This window comes from Zalophus californianus, chromosome 1 (genome assembly GCF_009762305.2).
Source record: "Zalophus californianus isolate mZalCal1 chromosome 1, mZalCal1.pri.v2, whole genome shotgun sequence".
Classification (NCBI taxonomy): Eukaryota; Metazoa; Chordata; class Mammalia; order Carnivora; family Otariidae; genus Zalophus; species Zalophus californianus.
Genome location: NC_045595.1, coordinates 98,155,220 through 98,179,721, shown reverse-complemented (window position 1 = coordinate 98,179,721; position 24,502 = coordinate 98,155,220). Strand labels below are relative to the sequence as shown.

The 24,502-nt window shown below is 41.4% G+C and overlaps 1 protein-coding gene across 4 annotated transcripts in view; it reads right to left on the bottom strand.

Annotated features, from left to right (window-relative positions):
• PLS1 (plastin 1) overlaps nucleotides 1-23,112 on the bottom strand; it is a 97,400-nt gene extending 74,288 nt beyond the window's left edge. Inside the window, exons 1-3 of one of the 4 annotated variants that reach the window (XM_035727858.1) lie at nucleotides 22,990-23,059; nucleotides 16,117-16,200; nucleotides 15,918-15,955 (exon numbers count right to left, since the gene is read on the bottom strand). In XM_035727858.1, the coding sequence (XP_035583751.1) occupies nucleotides 15,918-15,928 (11 nt within the window). In that variant the 5' untranslated portion in view covers nucleotides 15,929-15,955; nucleotides 16,117-16,200; nucleotides 22,990-23,059. Of the gene's footprint in view, nucleotides 1-689; nucleotides 724-15,917; nucleotides 15,956-16,116; nucleotides 16,201-22,947; nucleotides 22,967-22,989 lie in introns of those variants that run through there. The other 3 variants (XM_027584211.2, XM_035727859.1, XM_027584210.2) reach the window with 3 other exon arrangements.
• Nucleotides 23,113-24,502: the final 1,390 nt, after the last annotated feature.

The following is a 24,502-nucleotide window of genomic DNA, read 5'->3' as shown; positions in this document are numbered from 1 at the left end:
TTAGCGGCTGAAAAAGAAAAACACCACAAAAAGGAAAAGATTGAAGATTCTGCCAATAATGATGAGTAGGATGCCTTACTCTTAACCCCACCTAATAGACTGGGGCCCAGAGATTACTGCAATAGACAGTAAATGCTACCCAGCAATTAGGTGAAGTGGTTCTCATTAGCAGTCATAAACACAACCTGCAGAGCTTATGCTAAACGCAGATTCCTGAGTCTCATCCCCAAAGGTTATCATTCAGAAGTTTTACGGGAGAACCCAGAAACCTGGATAAGATCAAAATTCAGAATTTCTAAATTTTGTCCCCTAACGAGCGATTCATACTGCTGAAGTATTCCCACCAACCACCTAAGACCTGTCCTATTCTGACCTAGGCCCAGTGCAATTCTTGTCAGGAGTTAGCCCAGGAGCTAGCCCATCTAGTAAACTCGGTGGTTAAGAGATACACAGCTTGGTATAACCAGACTTAGATTTGCTTCTGCTCTGCTCTTATTAACTGGACAAGTCATTTAAGGTCCCTGAACCTGTTTCCTCATCTGTATAAAGGGAATGACATGTCCTACCTACCCATATAGTTGTCACCCAAATTTAAAACAGTTCTTGAAACACAGTAACTATTCAGTTGCTGTGATTATTAATAGCACTATTAATTCCATTTTTAGATGAAGTCTAAGCAAAATACTTACAAACAGAGGTAGTTTGAATTCTTTAGCATTTTTCATACCTGTAACAGTAATTGGAAAGATTAATTATTTAGTGGAAGTAAGCTTCCACTCTGGACTGCATGGAATTGAGTATGTTTACAACAGGCTATATTGTGGGGCTGGGCGGGGATAAATAAATAAAAGGAACCATAATATCCATATCTCTTTGAGGCTGTATATACCCAATGAGGTATAATTTTATTTCAAACCTCTAAAAAGGTTGGTGCAAGCAAAAAAAAAAAAAAAAAAAAAAAATCTTTCCCAAGCACAAGCAGTTAGGAAATTTATCTTTTTTCACCTTAGAATATAAAACACCAACTATATGGATTGCTATCACTGAGTATTTTAATGGCTAACCAGACCTCTGTTCTGATTTGAAGACTCTGAAAGTAAATCTGAACAACCTGCTCAAGGTCACAAAAGCAGGGCGCCTGGGTGGCTCAGTTGGTTAAGCGACTGCCTTCGGCTCAGGTCATGATCCTGGAGTCCCGGGATCGAGTCCCACATCGGGCTTCCTGCTCAGCAGGGAGTCTGCTTCTCCCTCTGACCCTCCCTCCTCTCATGTGCTCTCTCTCATTCTCTCTCTCAAATAAATAAATAAAATATTTTAAAAAAAGTCACAAAAGCAATATAAACAGTCTCAACGTCCAAGTGAATATGAAGAACATACATAATCAATACACAATTCAGTAACATGACAGAATAGACACAAACAGGAAGCAAAGAGCCCAGCGTCATTTAGCATGGACTCAATGACAAATAACACTATCACAGTCAAATGGCCTGTATAGTTGGGGTCACAACTAGAAAAATTAATCAGAGACTAAAAACTTAATAAAGTACAAATATATGAAGAGTAGTTATAAAGAATGATATTGGAAGGAATACAATACCTATTCCATTATTTTCTTCCTATCATATTTTAGTATTCTCCCTCTCCCTGCTTGTATTCATTCCTTTGCCTCTCCTTTATCCTTTAGAGAAAAGGTAGGCAACGTTAACAGATGAGAAAAGAGGCAGTTAAAGAAAAGTCTTCATGGTTGCATCCGCTGGTCCTTCTCAGACTACAGTCCTCTAGAGAGGGTGAGATTATCAGCTAGGGGAAATCCATTCTCCTATCTTATGTTTCCATGAGAGCTTATTGTAAAAGCAGCACTCTTGCCCTCTTCTCTACATTCATTTCTCACCCTCCCCAAGGGAGGGGCACTGATTTATCTTACTGGTGAGACGGTGTCTTGCGCCCACTGAAACTTACTCCTCTACTGCAATGATTCTCAAACTTTAACTGCAACAGAATCATAAGACTTTTGAGCTCCACACCCCGGAGTCTCTGCTTTGGTTCATCTGGGTTAGAGACCACCGATCTACATTTCTAACAAGTTTCGAGGTAATGTTGATGCTGCTTGTGTGAGGACCACACTTTGAGAACCCACTGCTACACTGAATGGGGCTAAAGTGTTCTATGTCATTATCCTTACGTGACTTGCCCTATTCCTCTTTAGCAGTAGCTTGTCCTCAGGACACAAACTCTCCCTTCCAACCCAAAAGTAACTGTTCAGCAAGTCTGCCTGGAATGGAGTGAACAGAAGTTAAAATTTGGGGAGAAAAGATATGAAGACCATCTGGCCACAGGCTGTAATCATGGTCCAGTTCCACTGGGAATAAAGTTGGTATTTTGAACTCTGAGAGGCCTCTATTTCTCAATCAGTTCAGAGAATAAAGAGAATAGTATAAATTATCAGCCCCCTAAATCCAAGAGCATCCAGCATATGATCGTGGGAATGACTAGGTATTCCAAAGTCTGTACCCTCATTCTGGAAGCAGAGTGGCTTGTCTTGTCTAAGTCATAATGCTGAAGCCAGATGCATACTGAATAATGTTCCGGCTCTTGAAGAATATGTAGGAATCACCAAAGGGGTATAAATGGAGAGAAGATATTGAGCCTTCAGGAAATTCAGCCTAGATTACTTCTCTGGGTTGATCACCAATAACTGTCCAGACCAGGTTGGCTGGCTCAACAGCTCCCTCCCCATCCACAGCTAAGCAAAGCCCACTAGGACACTTCTTGACTACCCTTTCCACCCATTTTCCATCCTTGGGTCTGGCAGCTCTGCTTCTATGCTGTGTCCTGACCATCCTGCAGATACTTCTGAGTCTTAGCTCTCAAGTGACACCCTGGCTTCAAACCCTAATGTGTAAACAGTTTTGCCCCATCTCTGCTCAGCCTCACTGAGCTCCTGGAGCCTTTAACAGGGTTCAACATCCCCAGGCACTCTTTCTTCAGGAGGGAAGTCTGTTTTCCTTAAGAACAGAAGAGCAGAAAATTAAAATGCAATCTCTCAGCAAACAGAAAAAGAGAGAAAACAGTGAAACTCATGCCAGGTCTTACAGGTCATAACCTCCCTACTCCTGGGGCACCCGTCTCAGGGCTTTTGCAACTTCTTCACCACCCTAAGAGGCTCTCCTGGCTACCAACAGACAAAATGGCACCCAGGGGCCACATCCTGCCTGGACACATGTCTTCTGTGGCTCATTAAGTATCTTTTAAATTTTGGAGTGAACGTATACAATTAGGAGATTAACATAAAATTCAGATTTCTATTTTCTCTTTTAAAATCAGGAGGTCTAGGAGCCCCTGGGTGGCTCAATCAGTTAAGCATCTGGCTTTGGCTCAGGCCATGATCCCAGGGTCCTGGGATCAAGTCCTGCATCCGGCTCCTTGCTCAGCGGGGAGACTGCTTCTCCCTCTCCCTCTGCCACTCCCCCTGCTTGTGCTTTCTCTCGTTCTCTCTCTTGCTCTGTCAAATAAATAGATAAAATCTTTTTTTTTTTTTAGAATTGAGAATATCTTTCATTTAGCATAATTTGTTTTCAGACAAGCAAATGGAAGGAATTAACAATTTCAAATGCATTAAATATAGAATGTAACTTTAAGAAAATACTAGAACATTTTATGAAAAAAAGGTCATATATTTTGAACACAATATTTCATCAGAATACCAGTGACACAATATTAGAGACAAATGCAGTTGAAAAAAAAAATCAATCACCTTTCTATTATCTATATTGAGAATAATTTTTCAGCTCATGCTATATACAATATTCAGATAATCAATATAAATACTCTTTTCATTTTATTTATGGTTTTAAAAAAATAAAATAAAATCAGGAGGTCTAGCCATCCTGAGCCCACATTTCTACATGGTAGCACTGGGCTAGGCCAGTGACAGCTGTGCCCTTTCCATAGGTGTAAACAGTTTGCCACAGTCCTATGATCCCTGGCTACTCTCATTTCCCATAGAGCATATGTAAATGAACAGTGGTAAAGCATGAGCTCTACTACTGCCATTGTTAATTTCCCGAGCTACCCTTGAACTCAAGTTATTAATGCTGTGCTGCTGAGACAGAAACACATGTATTTTGTTTCCTTTTCAGATGGTACTTGCTTCCATTCTCAGTCCTGAAGCCATAATGTAGGAATCATAAACAAATGGACACTTTATCCCAAAGTGGCCCAGACTTGTGGAAAGTGAGGAGAAAGACAGTAAAGGGACTCGAAATAAAAAGGCAATCCCCTTTTCAACATCTCTAGTTCCCTAAAAGATCAGGACTCAAGAAAGAAAAGATAGCCATATCCTGTGTTGTTACAGGACAGAAATTCCATAATCAGAAGTGACCAAATATAGAAATTTATGGCACACTTAATTTTAGATTATACATAAAGCAAATAAAAGTTTATTGTTTTTGTAAAGACCATCACCTGGCAGCCCTTTTCATTTGGAAATAAGCTACACCCTCCCCAAAAAAAAGAAAGAAACTAGACCACTGAGAAAGAATTATTACCTACTTAGGAAATTATCATGGTGCAATAAAAGTGTACAAAGACCTTTTCTTGTCTTGAATTATCTGTTATTTGCATGTACAATGAACTGGTTGAAAGTCCTGCTAAGCCACCATCAAATGACTGCAGTGTCACAGCCAGACACCTGCCCCAGAGTGACCCAAGTTTGGGTACTTTTGAATTCCTGGTCTTTGCCCATAAGATTAGATCAGTGAGTTGGTGTCAAGGTGAATATTTCTTTTTTTAAGATTTTATTTGTTTGTCAGAGAGAGATCGAGCACAAGCAGGGGGAGCGGCAGGCAGAGGGAGAAGCAGGCCTCCCGCCAAGCAAGGAGCCCGATGTGGGACTCGATCCCAGGACCCTGGGATCATGACCTGAGTTGAAGGCAGAGGCTTAACCACCTGAGCCACCCAGGCGCCCCATGAATAGTTGATTTTTAAAATCTTTCCTTCTCTTTCTCATTTCTCTCCTTCCAAGGCCAGCATTTAAGTGGGAAAATAAAATGTGTTACAACTTCTCTCCTTAAGACTTTCCAGGACAAGAATGGATTCCATAGTCCTTTTCCTCCTGGTTCAACATAAAACAGATCCCCAAGTGAATCAGAAAATTTCAATAGCCCAAGAATCTTTCACAGGTTGTTTTTGCTTTGGGACCTAACCTTTGCACTGGTCCAGATGAAGGAACAATGCAGGGAGGGCTAAGGCTAAATCTATAGTGGAACGGCCAGCCCACTGTGATGACTAATGAGACCCCTCGGGAATATATTACAGAGTCCTTCCACATAATGTGTCACATGCAGGGGAGTATTCTGAAAGCTTTATAGACAAATATAAAGTATCTATGATTTTTGAGCTGGACATGATGAAACTCTACTGTAAATCTGGCCTTACCCTGATTCTGTGATGATTCAGTTAGTTCGGAAAGGAGGAAGATCTCAGCTCACTGTTTATGCCAAATTAGAGTCTGAGTTGATTATCTTTGCTCACAGACAGAAACAAGTTAAAATTACATCAGTGAAAACTATTAGAATACTTGCTTCTTAATGTTTCCTTTTCGCTTAAGAAAAATAATTTTTTAATTTTAGTCACCACTTCTATTTTCTTACACTGTAACAACTTTAAGCAAAAAACAGTTTAACTACTTTAGGGGCGCCTGGGTGGCTCAGTTGGTTGAGTGTCCAACTCTTAGTTTTGGTTCAGGTCATGCTCTCAGGGTCATGGGATAGAGCCCCACATTGTGCTCCAGGCTCAGTGCAGAGTCTGCTTAAGATTCTCTCCCTCTCCCTCTGCCCCTCCCCGCTGTGTTCTCTCTCTCTCTAAAATAAGTAAATAAACCTTTAAAAAATAAAAAAGAATACCTCAATAAATATAAGCTTTAATCATCATCACCTGAAGAATTATAATGCAAAAAGGTAACTTTTTTCTTATGTTTGTCTTTATTCCCTTAGAAGATGCAGTCTTGATATCCACAAATGTATATCAAGTTGCTGAATCAGCCATACCTAAATTATTATAAATTTATTAGTTTACGGCAAAGCTCATTTGGAATTTGTATCAAGTAATTATCAATAAATGTTTCAGTATATTTTTCTCTCTTTACTGGAGTTTTTGGGGTGGATGATTTGGATTTAGATTAGGGGTTTGTTGTTGTTGTTTTGGCAAACCAACTACTTCCCTTGCTGTCAAGAAGGTGAGGCAAAGACATTTACTGTTCAATGAATAGCCATGTGCTTCCCCTCCCTTCCAGCAGGATCATGTGATTAGTTCTAATCAATGGGCTTGAGTAGAAGTAATATGTGTCACACTAAGCCAAAGCAATTCAGAGCTAGTATGTGATCCTCTAGCTCCTCTTCCCCTGCTAAGATAATCTGGAAGTCCCATGTTAAAACAGCAAAATCAAAATCACAGCAACCGGGATCTCTGAGTCATGGCATACAGAACAGCTGCTCTGAAGAACAGCCAATGCACAGTGACATTTATGTGAACAAGAAATCGATGGCAAGGGTGCCTGGGTGGCTCAGATGGTTAAGCGTCTGCCTTCGCCTCAGGTCATGATCCCAGGGTCCTGGGATCCAGTCCCGCATCAGGCTCCCTGCTCAGCAGGAAGCCTGCTTCTCCCTCTGCCTCTCTCTCTCATGAATAAATAAATAAAATCTTAAAAAAAAAAAAAAATTGATAGCCTACCCTAACTCATGCAGAAAGTATGACCATAAAGAAACCTTGTATCAGTCCATGATCAACCAACTTGAGCCATTTACAAGGATTAGCTGAATCAAGTAGGGAAATTTTCCAAACCTTCCTCAGATCCTCTGTTACTTTATTTCATTTCATGTGCATTCACAGGTTATTACCATACATACTCTTTTTCAAAGGTAAGTATTTAAGACCAAATCCTCTATGCTACTCACTTATTAACAAACTCAAGATCTTACTGAGACATACCATGAGCAATGCACATTAAGCAATGTAACCACTGATAAAGCTTAGCTGAATATGTTGTTCTCCTACATGGCTGCTTTCCTGTTTTATAACCCTCAGGCTTCATCTCAGGAGACACATGTGGCAGGGGAGTTAGCAGGCCCCAGGAAGACAAGAGGACATAGTGACCTGGGTCAAGCTGGCTCTCCTTTGTCAGCAGCCCACAGGTATGCTGTGAATTGGACAGACTGGTTTCAGTGGGGCCTTGAACAGAGAGAGATGCTATCTCCTCCAGCTGGCAGTAAAAATATCCAGTATGATAAGGACTCAAGCCTATGCCCTTCAAAACATTACTGATTTCAAACCTCCGGAAACTCTGGAGCCTGGCCTGGACAACAGTAAGGTATAAACTCCCCAGCCCTGGATTCAGATCTCAGCTCAACAACTACTGACAGCTGCGTGAGCCTGGCCACAAGACACAGTGTCACCGAGCCCCAGGCGCCTGCCCCCTTCACAAGGCATCTGTCAGGATTCCTGGAATTGATGGTGGTCAAAATACTGACCATATGTTGTACCCTTGGTGCCTCAGAACCATGGGATTCTTTTTTTTTTTTTTTTTAAAGATTTTATTTATTTATTTGACAGAGAGAGAGAGACAGCGAGAGAGGGAACACAAGCAGGGGGAGTGGGAAAGGGAGAAGCAGGCTTCCTGCAGAGCGGGGAGCCCGATGCGGGGCTCGATCCCAGGACCCTGGGATCATGACCTGAGCCGAAGGCAGTCGCTTAACCAACTGAGCCACCCAGGCGCCCCAGAACCATGGGATTCTTAAAGGCAATCTGAATTTCTGTTAATTTTATGTTTTATTACAAGCAAAACATCATTCTTGGGTACATTTAAAGCAGTCAAAAATATGTCTGTGGCTCTACCCTTAGATTAGATGCTCCCTAATGACAGTCACAATAATAAATTCTCCTACTTTATCTGATCGTCTTCCAATGTGATCAAGTCCTTGCTAGAAAAAATATATCTTGAGTTAAAGGTCTGTTCATTCTCCAGAGGAAACTGAATTTTTTTTAATTCCTAGGAATTTCCTATTAACCATATTTTTGTGGATTTCCAGTTCTGATCATGTATTTCTATACTCCAAGTACACTGAGCTCATGTAATATTTTTTATACTAAAAACCAATGTCAATGCAGCCTAATCACAAAAAAGAAAAATCAGACAAATTCCAACAGAGGGGCATCCTACAGTGTACCTGACTACTACTCAAAACTCTGAAGGTCATCAAAAAATAAGGAAAGGCAGAGAAACTATCACAGCCAAGAGAAGCCTGAGAAATGTCAGCTAAATGTAATGTTTGGTATCTCGATGGGATCCTGGAACAGAAACAGGACTTTCTATAAAAACTAAGAAAATAGGAACAAACTTAATTATAACAAATGTACCACACTAATGTAAGATGTTAATAGGGTAAACTATTAGTGTGTGGCAGTGTGGAGGCACATGGGAACTCTCTGTACTACCTATTTAATTTCTCTATAAATCTAGGGGCATCTGGGTGGCTCAGTCGTTAAGTGTCTGCCTTCGGCTCAGGTCATGATCCCAGGGTCCTGGAATTGAGCCCCACATCGGGCTCCCTGCTAGGCAGGAAGCCTGCTTCTCCCGCTCCCACTTCCCCTGCTTGTGTTCCCTCTCTTGCTGTGTCTCTGTCAAATAAATAAATAAAATTAAAAAAAAAATTTCTCTGTAAATCTAAAACTGTACTAAAAAATAGAGTTTATTGGGCGCCTGGGTGGCTCAGTTGGTTAAGCGACTGCCTTCGGCTCAGGTCATGATCCTGGAGTCCCTGGATCGAGTCCCGCATCGGGCTCCCTGCTCAGCAGGGAGTCTGCTTCTCCCTCTGACCCTTCCACCCCTCATGTGCTTTCTCTCTCTCTCATTCTCTCTCTCTCAAATAAATAAAATCTTTTAAAAAAAATAAAAAATAAAAAATAGAGTTTATTAATAAAAAAAAAAATATTACCACAACGAGATACCACTTTCATACCAAGAGGGCCATAATCAAAAAGCTAAATAGCAATTTAGGATGTGGAGAAACTGGAACCTTCATACATTGCTGGTGGGAATGTAAAATACTACAGTCACAAAATAATAAAATAAAATGGTGCAGTCATATTGGAAAACAGTCTGGCAATTCCTCAAAATGTTAAACAAGTTACCATATGATCCAGCAATTCCACTTCTAGGTATAGGCCTGAGAAATGAAAAACACATGCCACTCCCCAAAAAACTTGTTCACAGCAGCAGATTCATAATAGCCAAAAAGTGGTAACAACTCAAATGCGCATCAACTGAGCAACAAATAAGATGTAGTAGTTCTTCCATTATTTATTGTCCTAATTCTATGAGAAATTTAATACTAACCTTGCAGAAAACTTCAGTTAACGCTTAGTCTCCCATAGCACAACACATATCACATAGGTAGAATATAACTCAGTAAAAATTTAGCAAGGTGAATTTTTTTATCCTATACATTCCAGATGTATGTTAACAGGAAATACAATAATTTTTAAAATGAAACTACTTTGTTCAAATTGAAAAAGATGAATTTTTGCCATATTAATCCAGCCTAATTTCATGAATCAAGAACTGAGTAACAGTTGACCCTTGAACAACACAGATTTGAACTGCGTGGGTCCAGTTATATGTAGATGTTTTTTCAATACAGTACAGTACTGTAAATATATTTTCTCTTCCTTATAACTTTCTTAATAACATTTTCTCTAGCTTATTTTACATAATATATATATTTTATATAATATATATAATACATATAACCTCCACAATATGTGTTCATTGACTGCTCGTGCTATCAGTAAGGCTTTTATGTTATCAGTAAGGTTTCTAGTCAACAGTAGGCTATCAGAAGTAAAGTTTTGGGGGATTCAGAAGCTATATGTGGATTTTTCACTGCAGGGGCGAATGGGGGGAGGTAAGCACCCCTAACCTCCACGATGTTCAAGGGTCAACTGTACTGCTAACATTAAACAAACCGTGAAACCTAAGGCAGAATAAAATTACTTTTGGTTCTTGTTTCATTTAACTGCAGGAAAAACAGGTATCCAAGCCTCTAGCAGATCAGTGTATTAATATACATTTCTCCGAGCATCTCTATAGGCTACTCTCCTACTCCTAATCGGATTCTTCTTAAAACAATATAAAATACTCCACTCTAGAAAACAGTATGGATGTTCCTCAAAAAGTTGAAAATAGAGCTACCATACAACCCAGCAATTGCACTACTGGGTATCTACCCCAAAGATACAAATGTAGTGATCCGAAGGGGTACGTGCACCCCAATGTTTATAGCAGCAATGTTCACAATAGCCAAACTATCGTAAGAGTCTAGATGTCCATCAACAGATGAATGGATAAAGATGTGGTGTGTGTGTGCATATATGTATGTATATACATACATACATACATACATACAATGGAATATTATGCAGCCATCAAAAGGAATGAAACCTTGCCATTTGCAATGACGTGGTTGGAACTGGAGGGTATTATGCAGAGCAAAAAAGTCAATCAGAGAAAGACATGTATCATATGATCTCACTGATATGAGGAATTCTTAATCCCAGGAAGCAGAGGGTTGCTGGAGTGGTGGGGGTGGGAGGGATGGGGTGGCTGGGTGATAGACATAGGGGAGGGTATGTGCTATGGTGAGCTCTGTGAATTGTGTAAGACTGCTGAATCACAGACCTGTACCTCTGAAACCAATAATACATTATATGTTAAAAAAAAGAAGAAGATAGTAAGAAGGGAAAAATGAAGGGGGGGAGACGAACCATGAGAGACTATGGACTCTGAGAAACAAACAGGGTTCTAGAGGGGAGGGTGTGGGGGAATGGGTTAACCTGGTGATGGGTATTAAAGAGGGCACGTACTGAATGGAGCACTGGGTGTTATACGCAAACAATGAATCATGGAACACTACATCAAAAACTAATGATGTAATGTATGGTGATTAACATAACAATAAAAATTATTAAAAAATAAAAATGCTAATAAAAACTATAAAATAAAAAATAAATAAATAAAAGTTCAAAAAATGAGTCTAAACCCACAAAAAAAAAAAAACTAATGATGTGGGTGCCTGGGTGGCTCAGTTGGTTAAGCGACTGCCTTCGGCTCAGGTCATGATCCTGGAGTCCCGGGATGGAGTCCCACATCGGGCTCCCTGCTCAGCAGGGAGTCTGCTTCTCCCTGACCCTCTTCCCTCTCGTGCTCTCCATCTCTCATTCTCTAATAAGTAAATAAAATCTTTAAAAAAAAAAACTAGTGATGTATGGTGATTAACATAATAAAAAAATATTAAAGGGGGAAAAACAATATAAAATACTTTAAGAGGAATATAACCTCAATTTATTTTTTTAAATTTAAATTCAATTAATTAACATACAATGTATTATTTATTTCAGGGGTAAAGGTCTGTGATTCATCAGTTTCTTTTTTTTTTTAAGATTTTACTTATTTATTTGAGAGAGAGAGAATGAATTTATTTATTTGAGAGAGAGAGTGAATCTACAAAGATGCTTATACTTTGAACTCAAGCTATGCAGCTGTGTCTCCTGGATAAGGCTGGGTCCTCTCTCAAGATTTACTGTCAGTAAAACAGACAGGGGGTTAGCAGTCTGAAAAAAAAATAAGGCACCAGGGGGCGCCCGGCCTGATCAGTCGGTAGAGCATGCGACTCTAGATCTTGGGGTCGTGAGTTTGAGCCCTACAATGGGTGCAGAACTTAATAAACAAACAAACAAGTATGTAAGTAAAATAAGGCACCACAGATCTTAAGTCTCTACGAGCAAGTAGAAGCTAGAAAGTATTAGGTATGTGACAGGGTGGGGGTGGGTATAGATTCATCCATTCATTAATTCCTTTTTATATATTCATTCAACAACTTACCAAATTCCTACTATGCATCAGGCAATGGGGATACAAAGTTTGAAAGATACAGTCTTGCCCTCAAGAAGCTCTCACCTGGGCGGGGGCAAGGAAGGGGAGGAAGAAGCAGCAACAGCTCATATTCCACATGGCCATCCACATCTGTGGCCCCAAGAACTTCAAATAAATTTTAGTGTTATTAAATTTTATTTTTTAAAAAAGTTATTCTTTTTTAAGTTTTTATTCATTTATTCCTTTAAGTAATCTCTATACCTAACATGGGGCTCAAACTCAAGACCCGGAGATCAAGTGTCCCATGCTCTTTTGACTGAGCCAGCCAGGCATCCCTATTAGAAAACTTTTAATCTAGGGGCACCTGGGTGGCTCAGTTGTTAAGCATCTGCCTTCGGCTCAGGTCATGGGATTGAGCCCCACATCAGGCTCCCTGCTCCGCGGGAAGCCTGCTTCTCCCTCTCCCACTCCCCCTGCTTGTGTTCCCTCTCTTGCTGTGTGTCTCTCTCTCTGTCAAATAAATAAAGAAAATCTTAAAAAAAAAAGGAGATTTTAATCTAAGATGTGTATGGTACCTTTCAATTTAACTAAGATAAAAATCTTATTTAATCCACAACAAAAGTAGAACAACCACAACAAAATACAAACCACCACCACCAAGGCTCAGATAGGCTGCATGACTTTCCCACCCACTGAACCTCTTAGCTGTGGATTGTGGGCAAATGGGAGTCAGTCAGCTCTGTCCCACTTAACTCACTAAGCTGCCTCTTTTATCAGTCAGCTAGCAAGTGGTAGCACCAGGGTGCCAACTTCTACTTACAAATCCACTGTTTTTTGCTTTTCTCACCACACTGTAGTTCTCAGCACAGGATACTTTGTAGGGGATATACACAGAAGATCTTAAAATCTCCAATGAGACACAAATGTCTTCCCCATTTGTACCATCCCCCAAAAAGATGAATAAAAGGAACCACTTGGCCTTAGTGCCTTTTAATCCCCAGCTCTTCTAAATCAGCACTAAACCAGTAGACATCGCCCCATTTATCGCTGAAGCAATTCTGAAGAGGGACACCACATTGTCATTCACCCTTACCTTTGGAATCTTTCAGCACTTGGGAGTCAGCCTGAAAGCATCTGCTTAAGACACCATATTTATATCCTTAGCCTTAATTTTTGAATTCCCTTGTCTTCCCAGAACAATCCAAAACAAGTAATATAATCACTAGACCTAGTAATTTATTTTTGTCTCATTTTTGTCATTTGTCTCTCAGAAACTGAAACTAGTTGTCCTTTTACATTTTACATATTTTTGAAAGACACAGAAGCCTTTAAAGATAGATTGATTTTTGCAAATCCAAAGGATGACTGAAATACGCATATTAAAATCAGCCAAGGAAAAGCATTTTTAGGTGTTTATCCAAGAGAGTATGAACTACAGATAAATGCACTGTAAGAAATAGGGTTCCTCCTTTTCTGATGTGTTTGGGGGTTAGGAGGGAACTGACAGGGTAAGCCAAGATAAGCCTATGACTCAACACTGCCTACAGAATAAAGCCCAAATCCCACAAACTCATACTCAAATGCTCCACAACCTTCCCTAAATGCCTGTCCAGTCTTATCTCCCTGCACGTCCCCCAAAATGAAAGTGTATTTACCCCTAGCTGCACCTGCACTGCCCGGCCACAACTCCATTCTGAGGTTCAATCGCCCCCATTGTCTGGAACACCTCTCCCTCTTCCTCTCCCGACTGACTGGTGAGCACCTGCCATCCTTCAATGCCTACCTCCTTCAAATGCCCCTCCTCCATTATTTGCTTTATGTAGACAAATGCTCCCTTATTTCAGATGGCTTACAAAGATGCATGAAACATCAGAAGACAGCATTAATCATCATTCCCTCAACTCTGTCCTTGCCTGCCCTAATTGTTACAATGGAAAGTGAGTCTTCCTCCACCTCAGCCCCCTCACCCTTGGTTTCTATCATTCCTACAGCACGTGGCACCAACTGCCCTATACTGGAGCTATGAATTCATGCATCTTAACCCTCCCATAAAACTACACGTTTTCTGAGGGCAGGGAAGGAACTTTCTGCCATTGTGTACATTCTACCTCTTAGCTCAGAGCTTACAAACTATTCCAAAAATACTTGTTGAATAAAGTTTAACATTATACCCAGATTAACAAAAATAAAATCCAAGTATATACCCTGTGAATGTACTAGTCATTCATACTTGGTTTGGGGTCGACTCCTGACATCATCTACCTGATGTTGGCTGTTCAGCTTTCCACGGGTGGAAGGGCCATACTGACTAAACAGCAGTTATTTATTTAAAAGTATGTAATATAAGAAAAGGACTGATTTCTTAGAACAAGGGGGGGTGGGGCATAGAACAGATAAGGAACTTCCAGGGAACAGCGAGGGGCTCAAGGCAGCAACCACTTGGTAAATGAGACTAACTAAAAAACAAAACAATGGGGTGCCTGGCTGGCTTAGTAGAGCACGTGACTCTTGATCTTGGGGTCATGAGTTCAAGCCCTATGCTGGGTGTAGAGATTACCTAGAAAATAAGCTTAAAAAACAACAACAACAACAAATCTGAAACATCAATTTTGTGAAGGTAGTATAGTTTCAAAAGAAAACCATTTCTTCCTAGCTCATCTGTCATACAACGCCCTTTATTCTAGCCCACTGTTTCTCAAAGTGTGGTTCCCAGATCGGCAGCCTCGGCCTCACCTGGGAACTTGCTAAAATGAAACTCTCCAACCCCATCCCAGACTTAAAGAATGAGAAAGTCTGGAGTTGGGACCTAGCAATCCATTTTTCACCAAGCTCTCCAGGTGACTTGTACGCATGCTTATGTTTTAGAACACATTTAAGTACCTGCAGCTTCCTGAACAGGCCAGCTCTTTCTAGTAACCATGCTTTTGCTCCTCCTACTCTCCCTTCTCCAAGGAATGCTTTTTACTCCATCTATTCTCTGTAGGTTGAACTTGTGTTTTCAAGGCTCAGCTCAAAAGTCTTGACACTTTCCTCAACCCACTGAACAGAATTAACCGCTCTCGACTTGGGCTCCCCCAAAGCTTCATTCTGCCCTCTCTCCTGGTGCTTACTCTTGTCCCGGGCTGTTCATGTGTCTGCCTCCTCCATCTGACTGAAATGCATGAACGTAGGGACATGTCTCACTCACAGCCCTACCCCCAACTCACCTCCCTTTATTCAATTGCAGCCCTTTGAGTTGTGCCGAGGAAAGAAAAGTATTCTTCTGCAACAAGCCTCTGATTGACAATGAGAAGACTGCTGAGAGGCATCCAACCCCTCTCGCCCTAATGGAGATTAATGAATATCAAGTGAGATCTGCAGTTTAGGGGGCAGTTGTTGAAGGCACCTCTGGCAACAGAGAAATCCCTTAAAGAGCTCCATAGTCAAGGCTTAGCTACAAACATACTTAGGATCTTATAAAAGCCAAATATAAATTTGAAATTATTCCCTCTGATCAGTAAAAGAATATGGATTGACTGGATAAGCACTGGATTTGGAGCTATACTGATGCTCCAAGAGGACAGGGACCCTGTATCTGTCTTGGTTATGACTATGGTCCCAATGCTGAGCCCTGACATTTTGTCAAATGCTGAAATTAGAAGATATAGGTGTGAGTTCCATCCCCGTGCCTTCCAACTAGGTAACCTCAAGCAGGCAAGTTATTCTCAAAGTCTTGGCTACTTATCAGTGAAAGGCAGCAAGGTCAGAAAATTATTGTAACTACCAATAAATAGCTTACTCCTTACCTTATAGTTTACTAATTGCTTTCACATTCACTGTCTTGTTTGATCATTAAACATGCAGCTGAAGAGAAGGCCTCCCTTCTCATGGGGTCAGACTTTGACTTCCCATCCATGCTCCTGATCATAGGCCAACTGATTTCAGGTATCTAAACTTGAAGTTACCCAGCTCATTTTGATTGATCACTACTCAGAGATTCTCAAGTTACCTTTTATCCATTGACGGTGATCTTGAGTTTAACTTGGGCTGTTTAAGGATAAGAAAAGGGATAAAGCAAATTGCTATTATTGTTGTTTTTCCAAAATTAATTCACTCGCATGACAACTTTGCTAAAAAACACCATTGAATTTATGTAGCTGTGTTTCACGGCTGGTACCGTGAACACAGTGCCAGCCATTAACACTGACCTGATAACACTTAAACTCTGCAAGAACCGGGCCACTCCTGAAAACACCATCTGGACCAAAAGAGTGTCCCAGTGAACCTGAAAGCTGAGGAGGGAGGAGGGAAAAGAGAGACTTCATCAGGACAAAATGCTGAGAGAGCCTGTAGAAGAAAGAATTCAGGAGTCTGAGAAATTTGGGTTTGTTCCTAAAGGTTATAAATACTAACTTGATACCGAGCTAAAGGTTCAATTATGTGCTAACTTGGTACTGTATTCCCACCAAATTATTGATAAATTGCATTAAAACCTAAGCAGAGACTCATTTATCAAACCTCAAAATTCTAGTCTGCATTGATTTTTATATATAAACAGTACCCTTTGAATATATATCATCAAGGACAAAAAAAGAAAGAAACCAATATAGCTACAAAGGATGGCATTTAAGATGACAAAGTGAAATGAAACAAAAACTCTACTTGTGCCTTTGATCGTTCACTGTAAGTGAGTCGGTTCTGAACCTGCTTTTCTTTTATTTCAACAATTTAATCTAGATTCTGAGCACCAGCTATGGGAACGATGTGGGAATGCAGCCGGTACTTTCTATCTAAGGCATTCAAATTGTTTGATCAACATCAGTTTTAGGTCACAGATTGTCATGCATCACTTTGGATTTTACAGTTGTGATCTGTGGGGTAGGTTTACTCTTTTATTCAGGGTGCAGAGGGCCCCCCATGGGAATTCACTGTAGGGAAGAAGGTTTAGACAAGTAGACCTTGGTCCAAGGCTTAATTACCATGACTGATCCTCTTCCAAGCAATTACCAATGTTTCAAATTCAATCCAAATTCTATTTTGACAGCACTGCTAAAATCTTGTTTCTTGGTTCTTCATCATTTCTTACGTTTTGAAGGGGACTTCATCATTTCTTAAGTTTAAAAAATTGAAGGGGACTTCATCATTTAAGTTTAAAAAAAATGTGTTATTTCCTAGATCTTTAAACAATTTGAGTTTCTTAGTAATAAGGTCAATGCCAACCATTCCCCCCAAAACCTTTTGCTTTTTATCATGAAGAAGGTCCCCACAAACCTTTCACCTTACAAAGACATCCATCCACTTTACTGTCGGAAAAGACAGTTTCTTATGTCTCCTCTGTGGTTGGCTTGGATTTTTTGAAGGAGGCATGTCTATGTGCAGTGAGTCATCATCCAAATATGCTTGTAGCTTTATAGCTCTGAATTGCTTAAAAGTTTCTTATCAAGTCTAAAGTCCCCTCACCACTGGACTTTGTGAGCAAATAACCTGTCACTCTCCTAAAAAATAAAATACTTTCTGATAAGGGGCACCTGGGTGGCCCAGTTAGTTAAGCGTCTCTTGGTTTCAGCTCAGGTCTATGATCTCAGGGTCCTGAGACCGAGCCCCACGTTGGGCTCCATGCTCACACTGAGTCTGCTTGTCCCTCTCCCTCCCCTACCCCCGCCACCTTTGTGTGCACGTGCTCTCTCCCTCTCTCAAATAAATAAAATCTTAAAAAAAAAAACCTTTCTGATAAAACAAGTGTTTTAAATGAGAAACTCTCCTAATCATCACTTTAACACATACACTTTCTGTGCCCACAGTGTCACTAAAAAGCAACTTGCTTTTACAGAAGCCATGCCACATCTCACCAAAAACAACCAATAAGTACTTTCAGACACAGGAATACGGAAAAGAAGACGATCAAAGGTGACACAGCCTCACGTCTTATGATCTTTTACGTCAGCAAAATTTCCAGCAATCAAACTTGTATAGCGATTTTATAACCTATAAACCTACAGGCAGTATAAAGGCCTCTTTCTCTTGGTCCCTGATTTTCATCATCACCCAGAAGAAAATGTGGATTTGGATATTTGTTCAGGGAAAGAGCTGGATGGTAATGATGAGTTCCTGGATGTTGAGAAGAGTGGAAATGGGTGGAGGCCAGAAGCTAGTGACCTTTCCTTTTATATCCAGTGCACATGCCCTGGGAAAGCACAGAACCAGAAGGCGGCGAAGCAGAAGCAAGAAACGGAAACAGGACTCATCACAGAGAGGAGAATGCTCTCAGCTGGATTCCATTTTGAGACTCCCATGAGGGAGTAATTAGGTTCATCAAGGAGATAGATGGGAGGCACTTTCTCAAGGGCAACTCGCTGGTCAAATCTGGGGACTGCCAGCTCTGACTCTCAATTATTTGTCTCTGACCTGGGGCCCTCCCTGAGGTCTCTACACCCACCTCCAACTGCAACAAGTCCACACTGACTTCAAAACTCACTGATCTTGAGGATCCCAGAAGACTGTGTTCAGGTCTGGATTCTCCCTGGGGGTTCTGACCACAGTTCAAAGACTTGAGATCAGAATAAGGGTCAAGACCCACAGATATTCCAGGAGCTTCCAGCAGTAGATCCTGCCACCTCAGGGGGAAAAAAAATCCTTACAAACATGGTCACCTGAGAGTCCTTACACTCATACACAAAGTGAATTTCACAACCCCCAACTCAGAGGCATCTCCCGGATCACTAAACCAACTCACTTCCATTACCCCTGCTCTACCCCCTAAAAGAGGATAGGAGGAGAACAGAAATAGCTTTATGGTGCATGCAGAGAAAGAGTTGCTGAATGCCTCCAGAGATGCTTTGAGGGTAAAAAAGGATAAAGACTAAGTGGAATAATTTTTAAAATAAAAACAAAAACTGGAAAGATTTACCACTGTTGTTTGTTTCTCAGATTAAAGTCTGGCTCATAGACTGTTGAGAATTTCACCAGCTGAAATCTGTGGCCATTCTAAGCATCTATTAGAGTTATCACAGATAAAGCTTTGCCTTTTGTTAAGATATTTAATTAAGTTATTTGAGCTCTCCATGACTGAAGACAGGCAGGCCTGGGATCAAAACTCAGCTCAACACTTGTCAATTGTATCACGTCAGAAATGTGACTTTGTCTATGTTTTCTCATCCATAAAACAGGAATAATGGCACCAATCTCATAGAATAGTTTGTAAAGACTCTGACATATCACTTATAAAGCGTTTAGAACAGTGTCTGGTCCATGGAAAACATTCTATAATACTAGTTACTAATATTACCGTTATTATTTTGAGAAAGATTCAGAATACAGTCATTTTATAAAATACTGCTATGACATATAACTCTAGAATGTAATATTTGGGCATTTTTTTAAGTGTATGAGACATTAACTTCAACATACTACCTGATTTTGCATTTGGCTATCCAACCAATTCATGACAAAAAAAAAAAAAAGGTAATCCCTCTATACCTGGCCAACCCTTCCCCACCCCCACCCCCAGCAAACCATCTCTCAAGCTCTGTCTCTCCTCTCTACCACTCTCTCTCCTTGACTCCTTTAAAGGAATAAGCACACTACCAGTTGAAGCTGTGAATGTTCAGTGTAAAAGATGCACTGTCAACAGTTCCCTCAACGCTATGTGCAGCTCAGTGAAAAGGCTGTGTTGATTTGCAAAATGGCTATTTGCAACATCTGTTCCAAGTAAACAAATATTTCAAACCACCTCGAACTTATTTTGGATTCAGAAGCATTGCCTTCTGTCTTATTTTTCCAAGTAGAGAGTCTGATCATAATTCTCTCTCAACCTTACCCCCACAGCCATCGCTCTCCACCTCCCAGTAGTGTAAAATGTATCTCCCAAATACACTCTCAGTCCAAGGACTTTGGGCCCCCGTTTATGTCTTCTGCCCCATAGGCTACCAGGTCCTCTCTAGACTCCTCCTCAACTCCATCATGTGCAGATTCCCAGGACTGCAGCCCACCCCTCCTCATTCTGTGTATTCAACCTGGAAATGGCCAGTCATCCCTTGTATCTCATCTCTTCCAATAACACAGACATCCTCCCATTGGCCACCAAGTTCCTCCCATTAGATTGGTCTCTGAGGCTTTTCAATCCATAGAACATCTTGAACTGGAGTGCCCTGTTGCCAACTCAAATTAATCTTGAGGCCAATAACCTTGAAAAGTTAGAGTTAATGAAATGAGCTAGTAGTGAGGAGATGGTGTAGCCAGAGCTTCTGTTCACACTAGCTTAAACATAACTCAGTTCCTCTTCTTATAATGAGGGGATAGTCTGGATAAAGTACTACCTGATAGCTCTAAGATCCTAAATGCCCACCTTCCCCAGGCCAAAATACACTTATTTATCCATGCAGTAACTATTGAGCGTCTAATACAACAAAGCTACATGCCTCGTATTGTGAGGGGTTAAAGATCATCCCCCCAAAAGTTTATCATCTAGAATGGGAAATAGACAACCATATCAATTACTGTAAGAAACAGAAAAAGATGTCACAACCAGAGGTACTTATAAGATAAAAACATTACAAGCCCATTACCAACACACCAAGCCTGAAACTGATTTTTAATACATCTTTTCTTCTCTGCATCTAGTCTTTTACCAAAGTTTTTTCCTTTTCCTTTACATCATTTCTTAAATCTGTGCTTTCCACTAAGCACTTAAGAGTCACATGCTTAGGGCGCCTGGGTGGCTCAGTCATTAAGAGTGTGCCTTCAGCTCAGGTCATGATCCCAGGGTCCTGGAATTGAGCCCCGCATCCGGCTCCCTGCTCGGCCGGAAGCCTGCTTCTCCCTCTCCCACTCCCCCTGCTTGTGTTCCCTCTCTTGTTGTGTCTCTGTCAAATAAATAAAATAAAATAAAATAGTCACATGCTTAAATGCAGGCCTGGGCAACTCTCCCGTTACGATTTTACCCCTTTCCCAGCACTCCCCAAACAGATCCATGAGCTCTCATCAAAATGTGAGAATCACCCCATTAGGCTGGTCTGACTTGGCCACTATCCTGCTATACTTCTAAGGTGGCCTCCCCCATATTACACAATATTCACATCAAATCCCTTTAGAAAGGGTGCCTGGGTGGCTCAGTCAGTTAAGCGTCCGACTCTTGGTTTTGGTTCAGGTCATGATCTCAGGGTCATGGGATCCAGCCCTGCATCGGACTCTGTGCTCAGTGTGAAGTCGGATTGTCTCCCTCTCCCTCCCCCTCTGCCCCCACCCTAATCTTTATCTCAAAATAAATAAATAAAATCTTTAAAAAAATCCCTTTACAAAATGATCCATACTTCACCTCCCACAAGCAGTGTCTGAGAACATACTTAGTACTGGATGGGATGTCTAAGTCATAGGCTTTAAGTTCTAAGAGCTTACAAACCGGTCAGGAAGTTGAGACATGTGCTAAAATACAATAATCAGGGATACTAAAGATGAGAGGGATGCTAGCGGCACAGACAACAGTAATACATGCTATAGGGTTTAGAAGAGGGAGAGCTACTTTCTGGCCACAGTAATCAAGGAAGGCTTCAAGAAAAGATCACACCTGAGTTAGACCTTGCAGTGTGGGCAGGACTTCAGGGAAGGAGGCAAAAAGGCATTCTGAGCCAAAGGCCCAATGTGCCTGAGGCAAGAAAGGAGGGCGGTTTCAAAATCAGCAAATTGTTAGGTGGGGCTTGAGTGAGAGGGCACTTTTTGAAAGGTGTTTATAGGGTACAATCAAGCTTAGTAACAGGAATGATTAATTTTCTGATTAAACCAGACAGTATAAGAAGGTAGAAAAGTAAAGTTTAATAATCTACCCACACTGTGAAGAGAGTATTATCAGGGGGATGGTAAAAAGAGCCCTAAAATCAGAAAACCTGGGCCCTGGGCCCACCTTTGCCAAGGAGGGGCTCCAGCAGCCACAGCAAGTCATTTAACCTCACTGGTCTCGGTTTTCTCATTTGTAAACTGAAGCAATTGAACTGGCTGACCCTGAAGGTCTCTCTAACAGTCCAAAACTAAACCAACTGTATATTATTTCTGCCATTAAAACATTCATCATGGGAAGGGGAGAGGGTGGAGGAAAAGGCAGGTATCTGTATTCCCTTTCCATATAGGTTTCTCTTCCTGAACTAAAAATTTCTTTTTCCTAAACTCATTAATTCTATGTATATGCTTCCCACATCATAAATGTAACACTTTACCTAAATAATGTTCAGTGTGCTCCCCCGACCTAAAATTTTATGACTCACAGGTTATCCAAGAAATTTGTGCAGCACAGCCTTAGCCTCCTACAAGTGTATCCAATACCTCTGCCCCAGGGTAAAACATCCGTGTATGAGCCCTAAGATGTGACAGGGTAAATAAAGGACAGAAAAGTGAGAACTCTTGTTACTCATCTAAAAGACCTTTCTCTTTTAACAGCACCAGATTAAGCCTGAAATAATACTAATGTAGAAAAAGTAAGGTGCGGGGGTGGGGTATCTCACATTTTATAAAGTTTCTACTTTAAAATGTAGCTGAAATGCGTAAGGTATTTGGCACTGAAATTCGCTGAAAGCTTACATTTTTTATGCCGCATCCAGAGGCCCCCTGCTCCAGGAAGGCACCAAAACTAGAAACCACGGATGCGATTTCATTCCAGCCCTATTGACCCTATGCACCAAAAGACCAAAGGCAAATAAAACCACTCACAGAGTTCAAGTGAAACAGGCTGGATCAGAAAGCCTCGTCAGCAGCCACCCAAAGTTTAAAAGCGACAGAGGAATATAAAAAAGTTAACAAAATGCCTAACTTCAAGCAGGGAATCATAATTCAGTTCACAGGCTGTGTAAGCAGCATAAATACACGATTTAACACCTGCCCGCACTCCACGCTGCCGGGCCTGGGCAGGTGCGCACCCGGCGGTCTGAGGGCGCCGCACTGCACAGCCGGGCGCGGGGAGCCGCCTCTCGAGCGAGGGAAATCGGAGAGACCCCCCCCCCCCAACTCAAGCCGCTGTGCGCCGGCGAAGAAGTGAACCTTTGCTTTCTGCCTACCGTTCCAGTGTTCCTCTCGGACCCCACCGCCGCGCCCCGTACCTGCGGTAGCCGTTGAGCCCACAGCTCTCGCTCGGGATCCAAGCACCCCCAGCTCCCCTCTGCGGAAACCTCTCGGCGGCCGCCTAGCTGCTGCGCTCGCGCCACTACGCATGCCCGACCGGCACCCAGGCCAGCAAACTCTGAATCCACTTGCCGGGTTTTAGCTGCGGCTCCTAGGGGAGAGGACCCAAGCCCAGGAGCCTGAGTTCCGCCCAGGAGTGGAAGACGAATTGCAGATGCTGGGAGAGGTGGATGGGCACTGCGGCAACGTTATTCCTATTGTCCACAGTTACCCAGGACGTACTCCTCCAAACCTAAAGTTAACCATCTATACAATTGGAATGAGCTTAGTAGAGTGGTCCTCAAACTTGAGCATGGATCAGAATCACCTGGAGGGCTTGTTAAAACACAGATCCCACCTCTATTGTTTCAGATTCAGTTTGTCCACGGTGAGGCCCGAAGATTTACATTTCTAGCACTTTCTCAGGGGAAACTGATGCTACTAGTCCCGAGACCACACACTGCGAACCCCTGATCTAAAGCTATTTGGTATTAAAACAGGAAAGTTTTCTCACCAACTCCCACCCCCAGGATTTCACATAACACTTCCTCTTCATTTAACAGCCACACCTGCTTTAAAAATAAATGTATAAATACAGCTCCCACTCAAACAAAGGTGGGACATTTCCTCTAGCATGTGAGTCAAGTAAATGTTATGCAGCCTCAAGAGTTTAGGCATACGTTGCCTGTAGCATAATCTATAGCTGTGGTCCCTCCAGCTCTGTCCCGGCAACAGGAGGGGGTCCCTATTTTGCTGCCTCATTAACTCAAAGTCCTGTGTGCCCCCTTAGTGTCTAGCGCAGTACTGGGTACAAAATAGGTACCCAAGTACTCAGTACCTACTGAAATGGTATGGGTAGGATGGGAGAGATGAAGAAGAAGGATGTTGAAATCATTTTAGGAAACCAAAGGAAGTGATAAGCAATTAAATATAGAAATAAGTAAGCCAATAAGGATTTCTACCTGCTTTCTACCTAGAGGAATCAGTGGATTTTGTATCCTTATCTGAGCCGAGATATATGTGAGGAGTTGACTACATAAGTTCTCACAAAATACTTCTTAAAAAATTAAACACACCTCTGCCATATAACCCAGCCATTCCATTCATAGGTATTACCCAAGAGAAATTAAAACATACATTTACACAAAGCCTTAAACACCAATGTTCATAGCAGCTTTTTTTTTTCCACAATAAGCCCCAAACCAAAAGGAACCCAAATGTTCATCAACAGGTTAATGGGTAAACAAAATGTGGTACATCTATGCAATGGAATAGTACTCAGCAAAAAAAGGAAAGAATTATTCATACAGGCTTCAACATAGATAAATCTCAAAATCATTATTATGCTGAGTGGAAGATCCCAGAGACAAATGTATGATTCCATTTATATGAAGTCCAAACTAACTTATAGTGACAAAAAACAAATGAATAATCACCTGGAGCCAGGGGTAG